The 16366-nt window shown below is 38.7% G+C and overlaps 1 protein-coding gene across 1 annotated transcript in view; it reads right to left on the bottom strand.

Annotated features, from left to right (window-relative positions):
* Positions 1–2476: 2476 nt before the first annotated feature.
* LOC136874077 (transcriptional regulator ATRX homolog) overlaps positions 2477–16366 on the bottom strand; it is a 109292-nt gene continuing 95402 nt past the window's right edge. Inside the window, exon 6 of the mRNA XM_067147602.2 lies at positions 2477–3797. Within this exon, the coding sequence (XP_067003703.2) occupies positions 3451–3797 (347 nt within the window). The 3' untranslated portion in view covers positions 2477–3450. The remainder of the gene's footprint in view (positions 3798–16366) is intronic.

Raw genomic sequence — 16366 nt, 5'->3', positions numbered from 1 at the left:
AAATCCCGCCTAATTCGAAGAAGCTCTCGTTCCCGGAAACATGAGATACAGTTTTGCATGTTATTTCAATTGTTTAATTCGAAATACGGATAATTCGTAATTCGAAGTACAAGGTCGGCCCCATTACCGAAATTCAGACTTTTAATTCGAAACTGCTTTTACATTTTAAAACAATAGTATGTTACAGAGTAATTTCAACTCAAAATTTATCCGCTCCGCGTCATGGTAGAACGCGCGTTCCGGAACGTGGAGGGGTAGCTTTCCGCACTTACACTCACTTCGGTGGGTCTACAGTGCGCTTCATGATTGCTAACTAGAATGAAATCAGAATTCTTTTGTGTTCAACCTTTTAAGGAACGCCATAATATCACGCAACATACAGTGTGCAGGAAAACAGAATCTGCGAACACTGGCAATGCCGACAGTTGACGAAAAAACGTGGCAAATATAATAAATTTGTAGGCACCGAAAAATATTGACATTGCCGGTGAAACTGCATTGCTTTATTTTAATGCGAGCCCAAACGGTCTTATGGTTTTAAAGGAGAAATTGCCAGCCGGGAAATCGTACAGTGTGAGGGATGGGGGTCATAGTAGTGCGTTGCAATGCACATGGAAGCGAGATACTTTATCTCCTCGTCATAGGAAACTTCGATAAGCCACAATGTTTTAAGAGCGTCGGGCACTTTCCATGCCAGTACAAAGCATCTATAATAAAAATGCAAACAGTAAAGAAATCCAAAAAATAATGCATTTGCAGAGGGGAACCGGCATAATTTACCCTCGTCTTTGAATTGTGCGATTTTTTTTTTCTTTCGTTGCGTGAGATTATGTTTGTCAGTGATTTATCCAAGTGAATTATTTGAACATTGTAAATGCACCTTGTTGGGTACATTTCGGAGATAGTTTTTTCCATGGCATTTGAAAGGTTTAAACTGTGAATCGAGGCGATTGCATGTATTAATGGGTCTTAGAATACTTCGTGACGCGGCAAGTGTTTACATTTCTGAAGTACGAGAGAAGTGCCATGGCGGGAAATCGTACAATGATAGGGCCATAGGAAAGTTCGATTTTAAGGGCATCAGGTACTTTCTGTGTAAATACAAGGCATCTAAAATGCATACAGTATAGTAATCCAATTAATAAAACACTTGCACATGGGAGCGAGCATAGACTTCTCCTCGTCTTTGATCATGCTTTTTTCTTTCTTTCGTTGGGTGAGGTTATGTTTACCAGTGAGATATCCGAGTGCATTATTTGAATACTGTAAATGCACCTTCTTGGATACATTTTGGAAATAGTTCTTTTTTCATGGCATTTGAAAGGTATAAACTGTGAATCAAGGTTAAATGCATGCAGTAACGGGCCTTACGCCCCATTCACAATGCAAACGTAACCGTTAACTTAACAACGTAAAGTAACCGTAAAATTTGTGGTATTAATGGAGGAAGGTAACATTAACGTAAAGAGTACACAGCAGCCAATCAAAACACTGCCATGTTATTTAGCACGGAAGTCGGGTTTTGGGCTATCTCGCAGTTTTATATTTCAGTAGCTCGATGGAATCAAACAAAGTGGTAGCGGAATACATATTACTTCAAACATCTATTGCTTTGCTCCTGGGAGCTGTGTAGGCCTACGGTACCTAAAAAGGCGATCTAAACAACGGTGCAGAAAATGGGTTCATCCCTTGAATCAAAGAAGGTTATCTCAGAACGATTTCGGTAATCTACTGTAAGAAATGACCCTCATCAGTTCGTTTTGGACATGTGGATGAAACATGAACTGTTTGCCTTTCTTACAATTTGCTTCCCCTTTTCTAATAAAAAGAAATGTAAGGTCTCCTTTACCGACATCTACGAGTATGACCCTATCTATCACACCCCGATGAGATGTTTGGATCTATTTGTTTGGATGATATCGTTTTCGTAAACTAGTAGTCCGTCATAATGTTAAGAAATATACAGGGACACTGTTTTATTTATGACAGGGATTGTCTCTCGTCCGTTCGCCAGCGCTGCAAGCTTGTCTCCCGCCATTTACCGTCAGATTTCATTGCTACAGGATATTTATTTCCACCTATTATTTTTCGGTACAGCGTATTTGTAATTCTTTTTCCTTTTATCATACATAGCTTATACACAAAGATTATTTTGAAAGAGAATTACAAGTGTTTCGTCGAAAGAAGTCATTATATCGTGCACAACACACAATGTTTACCTCTGCTCTGATTGGCTGGTTCTTGAAGTTAACGTAAAATTAACCGCAAGAGCTTGGAGTTTGCAATCCCTTAATTTTACGGACTCGCAGTTGAGTTTACGTCGGCGCATTGTGAATGGTTCCATTAGATAAGATGGCCGCTAACTTCTAAGTTAACGTTAATTTTAAGTTAACGTTAATTTTAAGTTAACGTTAATTTTAAGTTTACGTTACGTTTGCATTGTGAATGGGGCTTTAGAATATTTTGTAACGCGGCAAGGGTTGGTACTTCTGAATTGCAAATTGGCGGTTAATTTGAAATCACGTAATTCGAAGTCCGATTTTTTAGTTCCAACGACTTCGAATTAATGAGGTTTTACTGTATTTAGTTAATGGAAGAAGTGAAAGAGGAAGGACAAATTCAAAGGTGGGGTGGGGGGAGAAGAATCTGTACTTAGGAATAAATATCCATATAGAAATGCAAACTTGAGGTTTTACATTATTATTAGTTGTAACCCACAAAACAACTATTTTATTTTGGATGTGAACCATTGGGATGCGATTTTGTTTTCTGAAAATTTCACTTGCATTGCCTTGGTTTCAAACCATGGTCACATTGACAAGAAGCTAGAGACGGAAGTCACTCAGCTATTATACCTACAAAAGGTACATACTAACTTACTAGCTTAAGCAACATTGGAAGAAAATTTACAGAGCAATTGAACAGAAATTATCTCGACATCCAGAAGCAATTCCAAGGCAAACCTTTTGCTAAATAAAGCAAACACTGCATAGATACAAGTAAAACAAATGGGAAGCAAAGTCTTACTAGATAAGGAAAAAATAGAATAACTTGGTTGACTGAAATAACAAAGCACTTACATGTGGGAGAATCAACACTGTTGATCAAGTTGTGACATGGTAAGGGGCTACTTAAGATCTCTTCCTGAAATATAGCTTTCCAACCACAGAAATTGAACCGCATGCTATAAGAAATATATTACTGCCAAAAGAAACAACGTGAACTCTGTGATTCTCATAACTAAAGTGCATGCTGTAAGAACTGTGCATCGCCAAAGAACCGAAGTGAACTTTGTGACTGTCATAACTAACAACTTAACTTACCAAGCTTTTAGCAAGCCAAAGTTGTAAAAAGAAGAACAAGAAAGGTAGAATACATTATCATTTTTCAAAACTACTAAACATGGGGTGGGCCTATAATCCACTGAGCCACAACAGTCTACATTCACACCTAAAAACTGGTGGGGACAACAGGTGTTTTACGACGAGGCTGTGATTTGGAGTTGTCTGTCAAATTTAATTTTCGTAGACTCTGATCCTTCGGTTTTTTTGTAAGTTTATTATTTTGATTTGGAGACATAAACAGCATCTTTGTTGAGTCATTGGTACTGTGACTGCTTGCACCTGAACCTGATTGTCCAATATCAGTCATGTTTGATGCTGGTCGGTACAAATTAGATATTGAAGATAACTTCATTCGGTCAAGGAGGTTTACTTCGTTCTTCACGTCCCGTATCACCACTCGTGGTTGCTTCAAACCTATAGTAATGTCATTTGGGGATTGTTTCCGTTTCAGAGCTGGAAAAAAAAAAAAAAGGCAGATAATATAACACAATAGAGCATGTTTCACACGCATCAGAGAAGTTAATACCAAAACAAAATAGTTCAAACATGATTAACACTCAAATATAATTCAAAAGTTCTCATTTTACCTAGGATTCAATGAGAGATTATTCCAAATACTTCTTCACTGAAAAACTAACCCAAAAGGTTCTGAAGAAATAAAACCATCCGATCATCGATTCTCTCTACCTTGAAAAGCAATTTGCAGACCTATTGTGTTATATGAACAATTACGACAAATTTCTGTGGGCTGTAATCTTTGTGCAGAGACCAACATACAAATTAAATACAAGGAACTTGCAATATGATAGGCAATTGTTTTCATCGAATAGACTGTTGAGCTGAAATCAAAGCAGGAAAAACAAGTTCACATTACAGATTTCTTTAAGTTGATTTTACAATGTAAGGAAGGCATACAGAGCATGGGAATAGATTCTGCAAACTGTCTAAAGAAATATAATTATGTTATGAGAAGGAACAGATTTCCTTTTGCTATTTGTATTGCACTGCACTGACACAGATAACAAGCGACCATGGCCTTAATTAAGGTACAGCCCCAGCATTTTCGGGGCTGCCGACAATGCGGTTCAAACCCACCATCTCCAGAATGCAAGGTCACTGTGTAACCAACTCATTCAGTAGAAGGAAAGGAACCAGCCATGCTGTGTCAATGATGATATCCAGAGAAGGTGGCATAATTAGTGATAATCGAATAATGCTTTATATGTCAATGTACTTAACGAGCAGGACAACTTGGCAACAGACATTAACAGTAATACTGATTGTTCTCTCTTCCAAATAAGCCATACAGATAGATATTCACGAAAGAATTAAGAAGTTAAAGAAAAATAACACAAAAGGCCCTGAGAATATTACTGGGGAGGTTCTTAAACTACAAGGCAGATCTATCATATGCTACTTGGAAATACTGTTTAATGCATCAATTCAGTTCAAAGACTGAAAGTGCTCAAAAAGCAAAACAAATGACCAGAGGGCGTTGTGGCTATTCAGAAACAGCCACGCCATGCCTATGATGAAAAATTCCATTATGCAAATTTTGTGCCATGGTTGGTAAAGAAAGTGATACAACATGTTCCAATTTGTTAGAATAACATAATGCATCATGGACATTTTCTTTTACTGTCATGATACAATATGAGACACATCTGAACTTACTGAATGGTTCATTACTGTACCTCTCATCAGCAAGTGATTGGAGTCGTGTGTCTCAAGAATTTGAAGATTTTTAATGGGAAGGTGAATGAGATGAACAATGTAAGGAGCTTGTTTCTTGATAATGAGCATTATAACCAGATTTTACAGGAAGTTAAGGAAGCTCAGACAATGAGGAGTAATAACCATCCATTGCCTTCTATGAAGATTGACAATACACAGAAACTTGTTGTAGCAGGTTCAGGCAAAACTGATGGTTTGAGTATGATATTAATTATTATTGCAAGATGGAAGAAGGAGCTGCTTGATGTTCTGGAGACAGCACATGTTAACATATGGCACAAAAGGACACAAGGCAATACTACTGTATTTTCTTTGTGATGAGCAAGAATGCTCAGAAATCTAATTGTTAAAATGGTAAAAAATAAACATTTTCAGTGATGAGATACATAACTTTTCATAAGAGATCAATGAACAACAACAACAACAACACACCTAAACATTAACCTTTGCAGTACCAAGTTTTATTCACCCTTATGAATGTTCAACCTGAGATTTTCTGGATATTTTGACAATGGTTGAAATAGGCTATGTCAGTATTGATCTTCCTGACAACTGCCCTCTCATTTGTAGTCCCCAAACGGAGATCTGAAAGGAGAATATTTTACCCGGGAAGAAGCCACCATCAGTACATCATTCATACAGAGAGAGCTGCATGTCCTCGGGAGTGACACGGTCTTTCCATTTGATGTTCACTTTGGATCTAAATTTTTGCAGATGGAAGTGTTCTAGCTTTTTGATACCTTGATGGTAAAGGGGCCAAGTTTCACAACCGTAAATCAGTGTCGATATGAGAATAGCATGGTAAACCGTGATCTTGTTCTGCACTGTAAGGTCCTCAGTCATGAAGACACGGCAGGATAAAGATCCAAATGCTGAGTGGGCAACACCAATTCTCCTACCCACATCTTGTGAGCAGTAAGCGTTTATTGAGAAGACACTTTCTAGATATAAAAAGTAGTCAACCTGCTAGAGTGGAGTATCCACAATGGAGACATTGAAGCTGGGAGGTTCGACTGACTGTTGCAGTGACTCAGATGTGAAAGCAGGTGCTGCAGTGTCATCTGCTTATTGCAATTCTGTAATGGAGATAATTCTAGTGAGCCAGATTGAACAATCCGCCACTGAAGTAATATCTGACTGTTACCCCTTGGTTATCTGTAGATGTTCCATATAGTATGGCAGCCAGATGAATAGCAAAGAGTGTTGGAGCAAGCACACATCCTTGTTTCAATCCACGGGTAATAGGAAATGGATTAGAGATAATACCGTGATGAATTATTTTCCCAGATGTATTATCATGAAGGGCCTTGATCAGATCTACAAAATGCTGAGGACAGCCGAAGTGTTTCAGCACTGTCCGCATAGCTGGTTTCGAGACAGAGTCAAAAGCCTTTTCCAGATATAAAGGTGTCTGTTACTTTCTGAATTTGCCTTGCACAAATCATGTCTGTCGTGCTGCACTGTAACTCTGGTAGGATACTCTTGGAAATAATCTGCAGGCAACTGAGCAAAATTCTAGCAAGAATTTTACCTGCTATAGATAGCAGTGATATGCCATAATAATTCCCAAAAATACTACGATCACCTTTCTTGAATATTGCAACGATAGTAGCATTTTTAAGGTCACCAGATACTTTGCAGGTTTCCCATATTAAGAGGATAAGAGTAAGAAGTCTGGTCTTTAGAGGTAGGCCTCCACTTTGAATCAATTCCAAAGGAATGTTGTCTGGGCCAAAAGCCCTTGCCAGGTTTCATACGGCTGAGAGCGGAAATTAATTCTTGAATGTTGGCAGGAGAGCCATCCGTGGTTGTTGGGGATGTTCAGGCACATCAATGAGAAAGTCTTCAGCAACATTTGAACTCTGACTGAGAAGAGAGGAGAAATGTTATTTCTAACGCTCTAGGATTTCTCGACTATCAGGAATAGTGGTAGCATTATCAGCAGATTTTCAGTGTTCCGAAAGAGGAGTGAACTGGGCCACACAATTCTTTTATTCCCGCACAGAAGTTTTGCAGGTCTCAGGCATCAGACATACTTTGCAGTTCCTGAGCTTTCTGCTGCTGCCAGTTGCTTTTTATCTCCCTTATTTGACTCTGATATTTCTGCTTGAGCTCACGAAAACATACTTTCTCAACGTCTGAAGATGGATCTTGAAGAAGGGACAGATGGGCTTCGCATTTAGCACTGATGACACGAAATGTCTTTGATGTCATCATACCAGTCAAAAGTACTGAGCCGTATCCTGCCGGCCCATAATAATAATTAGAGTATTATTTGACCCAATATGTAAAATTTATTCATAAAAATTACAGTCTAACATGTTAAAGCATCGTATCACAAGATAGTTGATACCGGATGTTGAGCAAGACAGTGAGTCGCTGGACATTGCTTCATATTTCCGTATGACCGTGAGAAAGGGTGGCGTAACCAAGCGCTGGCAAGGATCGACACGTGTAGTAGATGCTGACCAAGCAATATATTTCAGCCAATGGAAATTAAGGACTTGGGAAACATGGAGGCTACACCGCGCCAAATCTTAATTCCAGAATGACCAACGTGCTCAGTTGCTAAAGTCAGTTTCTGTCAGTAATCGGTTTTCTACAGTTTCAGAAGTCAGATATATTTGGAAAAGTAATATAAAAATTGGAGGAAGAGATTTGCTAGTGTTTGAGCTGTGTTTTGTAAATATATCACAAATAATATTGTGTCATCATATACGACGAATTTTCTGATTGGTGGTTGGTTCAGACACCCGGGAACCCCATTATTGATATGGCGTCACCGAAGCCTCCTCAGTAACCCTAGCTCTGGAGAGCGTCACTCTGTGTTAAATGCTTGGATAGTGCGGAAGCACAAACTCTGAATTGGTGATCGTGATTCCAGTAACAGTATCTGGTTCTCAATGATATTTTAAATTGTGCAGTTGGAAGATTTTACTGTTCTTGAGTAAACGGAATAGTATATTTTAGCAGAGTTTACTTTCAATATATAAAGATGGTGCTTAGTGACCGATGTGTAGCAAGTGTAGTGGAAATGTGCTATTGTTTCACTACTTCGCGACGGGCGCGTTTCACGAGGAACTTCCGTAACGAACCGTGTGCTGCTTTTCAAACTGTATTCTCACCCTTTAAGTGAAGTGTATTATAATTATATCAGTGTGTTTAGCTGATCTTGTAAAGAAAAAGCGTATTTCGGCTCGTAGCACTAAGCAGCGAAGATATTGTCAACCATAGTCTTCTATGTTCCAGTGGAGTATTTGGAGTATTTTCCAGCAAGATGATGGCGATGCATGCAGAAGAAAGAAGTGCATTCTCACATGTTAATGCTGTGATTAACATGGAGTAAATCCCTCAATCAACGGGGATGTAAGCTGCTATCCTGGTATCTCGAGAGTCGTCGGATGGAATTCAGTTAAGACGCATGTGTTATTTATGGCATGATATGTAAATTATGTTAAAAAGGTACTAGGGCAGTGTAGATACAATTTTTAATTTTCATGTAAAGTAAGCCTGAAGGCATGTGTTTGTTTGATTTTGTTAATATGATAGATTCAGATACGAGAATAATGCATGTTTATTTTATTTTCATTTTGCTTTATGATTAGATGATTGGGAAAATGACGGATTGATAGGATTAGTTGTTGTTTATTTACGTATGTTACTTAGTATAGGATATTCCGAGTTTTCCTTATATTTATATGCTAGAAGGGCTAGATTGACAGGTTCATCTTTATACAACGTTCCATATGTATTATTTCATTTCATTTCGGTTATTCAGAGAGACAGGTATAGATACTCTGCATGACGCATGATTTTACGGAAGCTGACTGAGGGAGCTGCAGAACGTCGTCGTTAAAATAAGATCTTTGAGTTAAGTTGGATTCTGTTTTACCTGATGGTCTGTAAAGGACACGAACTGAGTCTCATAATGTGGAAGGCCAATGGGATTTATGAGAAATAATGAGATAAAGATTGCATGCCGAATTATAGTGTATTGATGCAGGCTGATTGTATGCCTGCTAAGTGTCTTCTGAGTGTATATTGTGATCAGAATGGACAGTATAAATTCCAGACTATTGAGTCTGATGATACTCAATGGTAAAAGCATGCTAAGAAGGTATGAATATACGTGAGTTTCCGTGTAGCCGGCGAAAGGCGTTATCTCATGGCAAGCTGATTCCTGGCCTGTGTTTATCTGTAGGTGTGAAGGAGACGAAACTTCCTAGTGACAGCCTCGGGAGACAGAATCTAAACTTTAGCATAGTGTTGAGTTCAACATTTCTTTTCAGCTCGTAATCTACCCGGAAGTACATGATGGATGACCGCGCTGTTGAGCGCTCAAATGCAGCAGAAGGAGGCAATGTTGCCCATTGCTTTCTTCATGATATCAAGGGTTATTTATATGTCTTTCCCTTACAGGTTGATGTTTTACATTGTTATTTGTGGTTGTATACTTGTCTCGTTGTTTTAAAGGGAACAGGCCGAGTGCTGAAGTATTGATGGTTTATCTAGTTCTGTCTAGATCTTTTGCAGTGAACCGGGTTTCACATTAGAATCTGTGTAGCATTTAAGACTTTACTCGATATCCGATGTATATAGATGTGTTTGTTTGATTATTTGAATTGTTGTAAATATAGTGTAGGATAGGCCCCTAGTATTTTCCATAACTTACATAGCGTCCATTGCATCTTAATTATTTTCCTTTTCATCGTAACTTTTCTTTATAATGTAACTTTCATTTAACGGTAGTATTTCGACGACTCTCGGATTTAACTTAAATTTGGAAACCGTATTGTTGTGATGCGATAGTGTGTAACTCCATACGGAAATACCACATGTTCAGTGTTTGCGTACACTTGTTGCCAGACAATATAAACAATGGACTCTAAGAAGAAGCTCAGTTTTGATGTATATAATGTTCTTTGTTGAACTTGATTTTCTTGATTTCAAATTTTGTCTTATCACTCAAGTAACGTTTTGATTTCCATTTATTTTCTACATTTTTGAGTTCATTTTGACATATTATTTTTTTCTTGATTTAATTGTTTTCTCGTAATATGATCGAGGATATTTATCAATAAATCCATCTTACCCCTATGATTGTTTCTCATTCGTGTTATACCTCCATTTCCTGTCATTGATTGATATTTTAGAGTAGAACTTCGACTTTTTATCCTGACCCAACCGACAACCTACCCACACTCTGCCCAACCCTGAGTTAGTCGGATGTTCATACAGGAATGGAGGCATCGTCCTAGAGGGTATTTACCCCTGGGTACGGTACAGTACAACACATGCAAACAAATATACTTTTAACCTAAATAAATAAATAAATAAATAAATAAATAAATAAATCAAACACTGCATAGAAAGTGTAGGATCTACAAATCAGCAATTAACAAGGCTTTATAAATGGAAGATCAACACTAGATCCTATCTTCAGTATGAGACAGATAATGGAAAAACAATAAAAATGTAGAAGAGAAATGGTGATGTCATTGCACTCAAGTGTTACAAGATGCAAATCTAACCTGCTGAAGTAAGGTTTTCACATAGACTCACCATTATGTGATTGTAGTTCTCCACAGACATGCCTCATCTTCTCCCATGCAAACTGTGTCTAACTCCATGTACTATGGAAGACCTCATGCAAGCAACACCTGAGTCCCTGAATGTGACTAACTATTGGTCAGCAACCATATAAGTTTGTTCTTCTGACATGTTCTGTGGTCTTCTTAGACTCTTCCATTGTGGTTCGTCATCTTTTTCCGAGCACTGTGCTCGATAGGAAGTCACCTATATAGTCCAGATGTATCACATTGTGACTCTTTTTTCTTTTATGTTATGATTGTTGTTATATATTTGTCTCTTGGTTGTACAGTTTCTATTTATATGTATATATTAGGATTTCTGATATGATAAACAAATTCCTTAATTTGGTAAAGAGATATGATAGTGCCCCAGATCAAAGGTACGGGAAGTCATGAAACAGAAAGGATTTGGATATAACAAATGATCAAATACATACAAACCAATTTACAACTATTAATATAGCAGTGTCCAGACTCCTATGGATAGGAAATATAACTGGACAGGGAAGGTGCTCTCACCACTGCTGTTTATAACAATAATAGATGAAATTGTGAAAAAACAAAGGAAAAATATGGAGATAAGGAGCTGAAGGTCATGCAGTTTGCAGATGACGTTGTGGTATGGGGAGCAAATGGAGAGAAAGTACGAGGTCAACTAAACTTGAGTGAGTATACTGGTAATTATGGAATAAAAATAAGTGCAGAGAAAAGCAAAACCGGTGCTGACTACAGGAGAAAGAGAAGGGAAATTAGGATGATGATGATGATGTTCGTTGTTTAAAGGGGCCTAACAGCTAGGTCACTGGCCCCTAATGGTACAAGATGCAACGAAAAGACATGATAATTAAAATTTTAAAATATATCCACTGACTAGAATTTAAAACAAATTGTGTTAAAAATTTATTATGAAATTAAAATAATCGATAGATCTAATTTACAATGCCGAGAAGGGAAAGGTTCCATTAAAAATTGGGAGACAAGACCATGAAATTGTGGAAAGCTTCAAGTAATTGGGAAGTGAACTGATGCAGGATTGGACATGGATATCAATAAAAGCATACAATGGGGAAATTCATTTTACCAGAGTGTGAGGAACTTGATCTGAAGAACGAAGTACCAAGGAAGTGCAAACAGGTGATGCATAAGAGGTACCTACATTATTGCACCATAGTGACATATGCAGCAGATAATCCGAGATGCTTGGGGCATGTTATGAGGATGGAAGATGGAAGGATACCTAGGCAAATAATGGACCCAAATATTGAACCAGAGGTAGATCAAGACTAATGTGATTGGACTCAATCAAGAACAGTATAATCAGAAGGAACCTGGATAGGACCGAGAGGATTTGTCGTGCTGACCACATGACACCTCGTAATCTGCAGGCCTTCGGGCTGAGCAGCGGTCGCTTGGTAGGCCAAGGCCCTTCAAGGGCTGTAGTGCCATGGAGTTTGGTTTGGAACCTGGATAGGAACACAGTTGAGGAGCAGCAATAGTGCTTGGACAGAGCTAGATGGGTGACATTAACATCCCGATCCAGCTGGAGTTGGCAAAGGGAAACTAAAGACGACGACCTGCAACGGAAAATAGAGCAAGCTAAAACTTTCCTCACAACCAGTTAATGTTACAGAAACTGCTCTATCAACATATCACCACTTAAATAATATATTGCTCATTGTCACTGAAAGTACTTTTCCCATCATCACAAGCAAGTTTTCTTCTGTGCCAAGAGTCCTGATTTCTACAATTCTGTGGAATTGTCCTCCAGTCAGATGACCATGAGCATAAAAATAAAACTCAATCATGAAGTCTGGTTTTAAGACAAGCAATATAAAGAATAATTTATATTCTTAACAACAAAAACCAGTTTTCTCTATTTTCATTCCAATAACTGAAAATTACTAGACTCCAACATTTCTTGATTTTCTTCATCTAATTTGATTTTTTCCTCATTATCAAGGAGCTGTGATCCCATCATTTACAGTAACTGTCAAGTGAACAATGATTTTCCATTTGAGCTGGTGTACTACTAGTCTGAGTGAGGATGGAAAAGATTTTCCAGTGAAGTACTTAATTTGGTCTAACCATCTCAATAGTACTCTACCTCTGCACCACTGTCCATTAACGTTTCCCTGGACTACCAGGTTTTCAAGGCTAGTACAGTGCGATCCTCAAGCATGTTACCAGCTATTCCCTGTGCTGTGTGTGGGTGAGTGTATGATGCAATAGCCGCCTGACCTGGGTCATGGTCTCAGGTAGTCCGTGATAATAAGCTTCCGTACAGCCTAACGGCTTCTTATACGTAGAATTATTTTGTTTATTTTCCGGGTTGAACCGTGTTGTCTCCCAGGCTGGGAGACTGATTACCTCAGATCGAGTAGGAGTAATTCAGTCGCTTTGATAAAGAATACTGCAATGTATTTGAAACGTCGGCCAACTGTACGTAATATACAGGAACAACACGGTTCAACCCGGAAAATAAACTAAATAGTAATTGGTTGGTTTAGGGTGTTTAATGGCTTCTGAATTAAGTGTTGAAGAGCATATTTTTGTGTGCTGTAGATTTTTAAATGCAATCCACAACAAAATTTGGAAGATTCATGCAGCTAAATTGCCGAGACTGAATCAGAATATCATCACACACTACAACACTTGTCTACAGGCTGAGGGAAAGCATTTTCAACACTTACTGTAATGGGATAACTTTTACTGTTTCTCTACCTGGTATTCAATCTGATTATCTATTCATCAAAGTTGAAGAGTTTCCTACGGCATACAGAGATGGTCTGACAGTGACCGTTATCTCATTTACTAACACACAACCTGCAAGAAGGATGGCAACCCTTGCGGGATTTGTCTGTACCATCATTAGGGGTAGGACTTTTAAGAAATTTCACCTTTACTGGACACACATAAATATAGCTGCTTTAGTAATTACATGTTTTATGATAAATGGAGTAGTTTTAAGACATATTTGTTAGGGCACTTCTTTGCATTTTTCTCCCTTAAGACCATTTTTGTTCATATTATTCACACCAGGCAAGTTAGCCGTGTGGTTAGGGGCGCGCAGCTGTGAGCTCGCATCCAGGAGATAGTGGGTTCGAATCCCACTGTCAGCAGCCCTGAAGATGGTTTTCCGTGGTTTCTCATTTTCACACCAGGCAAATGCTGGGGCTGTTCCTTAATTAAGGCTACGGCCGCTTCCTTCCCTTTCCTAGGCCTTTCCTGCCCCATCGTCGCCATAAGACCTATCTGTGTAGGTGCAACGTTAAGCAAATAGCAAAAAAAAAAAAAAAAAAAAAAAAAAAAAAAAAAAAAAAAAAAAAAAAAAAAAAAGCATATTATTCATTTTAGTTCAACTGACCAGATATTCCCATTATTTACATCATTTTGTTCTTCTTTTTAATTTCTACTGATATTTCATATTTGCTCTACACATTCTTGCCATTACAGTAAAACCCTACTTAACCAAACTAAAGAGGGCACAACCATTTCTGATCAGATTTTTTTTTTTTTTAATAAACCATGGGAACTATCGTTAGAGCAAAAGGGACAAATCTTATACTCCTATGTACATGCAATTTGGTTTAATTTCAAAATATGCTTTATTTAACTATAAAGTACACTATTAAGGCACACTATTTCACAAAACTCATAAAATCATAAACATTTTATTTTCAACTTTCTTCTCTCAATGCTTGCGAGCAGCTACTGTATATCATGCCACCGCCTCATGAGCGTTGAATCAGCTGGTGTGGATTTGATATTTGGTTCAACAAACCATAAGTATAGGTCTGGATAATGGGATTCTTTTAGCATATTGCTGGGTAAACCACAGAAACAGAGCATAATTTAATTTCTCATATTCGGCTTTTTCTCATAGTTCTGAATTTTGAAATTTTCGACAAGTGTTCCCGTAATTTTTGCTTTGCTTTTACCCAGTCAGATACTGTCGAGAGACTGAGCCCATTCTGGCATACTCATGGACATTAAACTACATTAAATTAATAATAATAATAATAATACCCGTGTGGGGATTTACCGGTTACCTCCATCGGGTGCGTCCCATTGGAATTGGGGAAGCTCGCTGGCTCTGCCGCCAGCAGAGTCAGAGGGTAGTAGGGAAATAAAATACCACCGTGAAAAAAAAACTGGTCCCTTGCCAGGGTTACGGCGAAGACTGGTAAATCACCAGAAGCCAGAAAACATCTTGAGGCAACCTCTAGGGCTAACAACCCTAGTTGTAAAAGGATGGGTACCCGTCCAAAGCAAAGTCAAGTCAAAAAGCATGATGGCACAACATTTCAAGAAACATACCCCGGGGGTAAATCTTCGGATAAATCCCTCGTCGTGAACACCACGGCACTCGAGTCTCGTTCGGATTCTGGGGGAGACTCGACATCATGCAAGAGACGAGTCGGAGCGTCTCGGTGTATCCCAAAGAGTCAAAAACTCAGGCCAAAATCTAAAACCTTTCTAGCAACTTTCAACATAAATTCACTTAAACAAACTGGCAAGCTGAAAACCCTTACCAACGCTCTTCACGAAAATCAGATATCCATAATGGCCCTACAGGAAACAAGGTACCCAGATGAAGAGATTTTTGAATCCGAAGGCTACCGATTTTTCAAGAGCAAAGCACAAAGAGGAATCCTCAATGGAGCTGTGATGCTTGGAACCGCGTTTGCTGTTAGAACCAAGATCCTTAAATCGGTTGCAAATTTCGAACCTGTGAATGACAGATTGTCTATACTCACAATTAAATGCGCAAACAAAACCTACGCCCTAGTTAACCACATGCTCCTACAAACGATAAGAACAAGTCTGATCCAGACGAAGTTGATAATTTCTGGGACCTACTGGATGAAAAATTAAACAAAATCCCCAAACACCATGTCAAGCTTCTTTTGGGTGACTTCAATGCCCAACTAGGTCGTGAACAGAAGTACAAGAAAGTTATAGGAAATTACCCTGTCACAAAAGAACCAATCCCAACGGCAAAAGACTGGTGTCCATTTGCGAAAATCACAACCTGCAGGTCATGTCGACCCACTTTCGCCATCTACCCAGAAAGCAAATGACTTGGCGTTCTCCCGTCCAAGCTCTCGGAGAGTTCCAAATTGATCATGTTGCAATCTCCAGGAGAAACAGCCCTGAGATTATGAATGTCAAGGTAAAGAAAGGCATCAATGTGGTCTCAGATCATTATACGTCTCTTATCAAATTCAAACCAATTCCCGCAAACACAAGGAAGACAACCAAACAGATCACACGCTTCGACAATGATAAACTTCAGCAAAGGGTCGAGGAGTTCCAGGAGAAGGCTAGACCAAATGACTGTGACTTTAACAACGCCAAACGTCTCCTTGGTGAGGCCGCCAAAGACGTTGCAGAAATCAAGAGAAGCAAAAAGCATGCCTGGTGGAATAGTACCTGTGAATCAGTCCTCCAAGAAAGACTCAATGCGTGGAAACAGTACTACTCTACAAAATCAGAAAATGATTGGGAAACCTACAAAACCCAACGTGCCCAAGCAGCTAGGGTGTTCAGAACTGAGAAACGTAAATACGAAAAATCTCTCATTGAAATGATAGGACAAAACTTTAGGAAGAATGAAAGCAGAGAGTACTACAGAGCCTTCAAACGCAAACTCACTGGCTATAAACCACCATCTCTATGCTTTGAGCAAACGGACGG

The sequence above is a fragment of the Anabrus simplex genome, chromosome 5 (assembly GCF_040414725.1).
Source record: "Anabrus simplex isolate iqAnaSimp1 chromosome 5, ASM4041472v1, whole genome shotgun sequence".
NCBI lineage: Eukaryota > Metazoa > Arthropoda > Insecta > Orthoptera > Tettigoniidae > Anabrus > Anabrus simplex.
The sequence above is the reverse complement of the archived record's forward strand: the minus strand, read 5'-3'. Positions and strand labels throughout refer to the sequence as shown.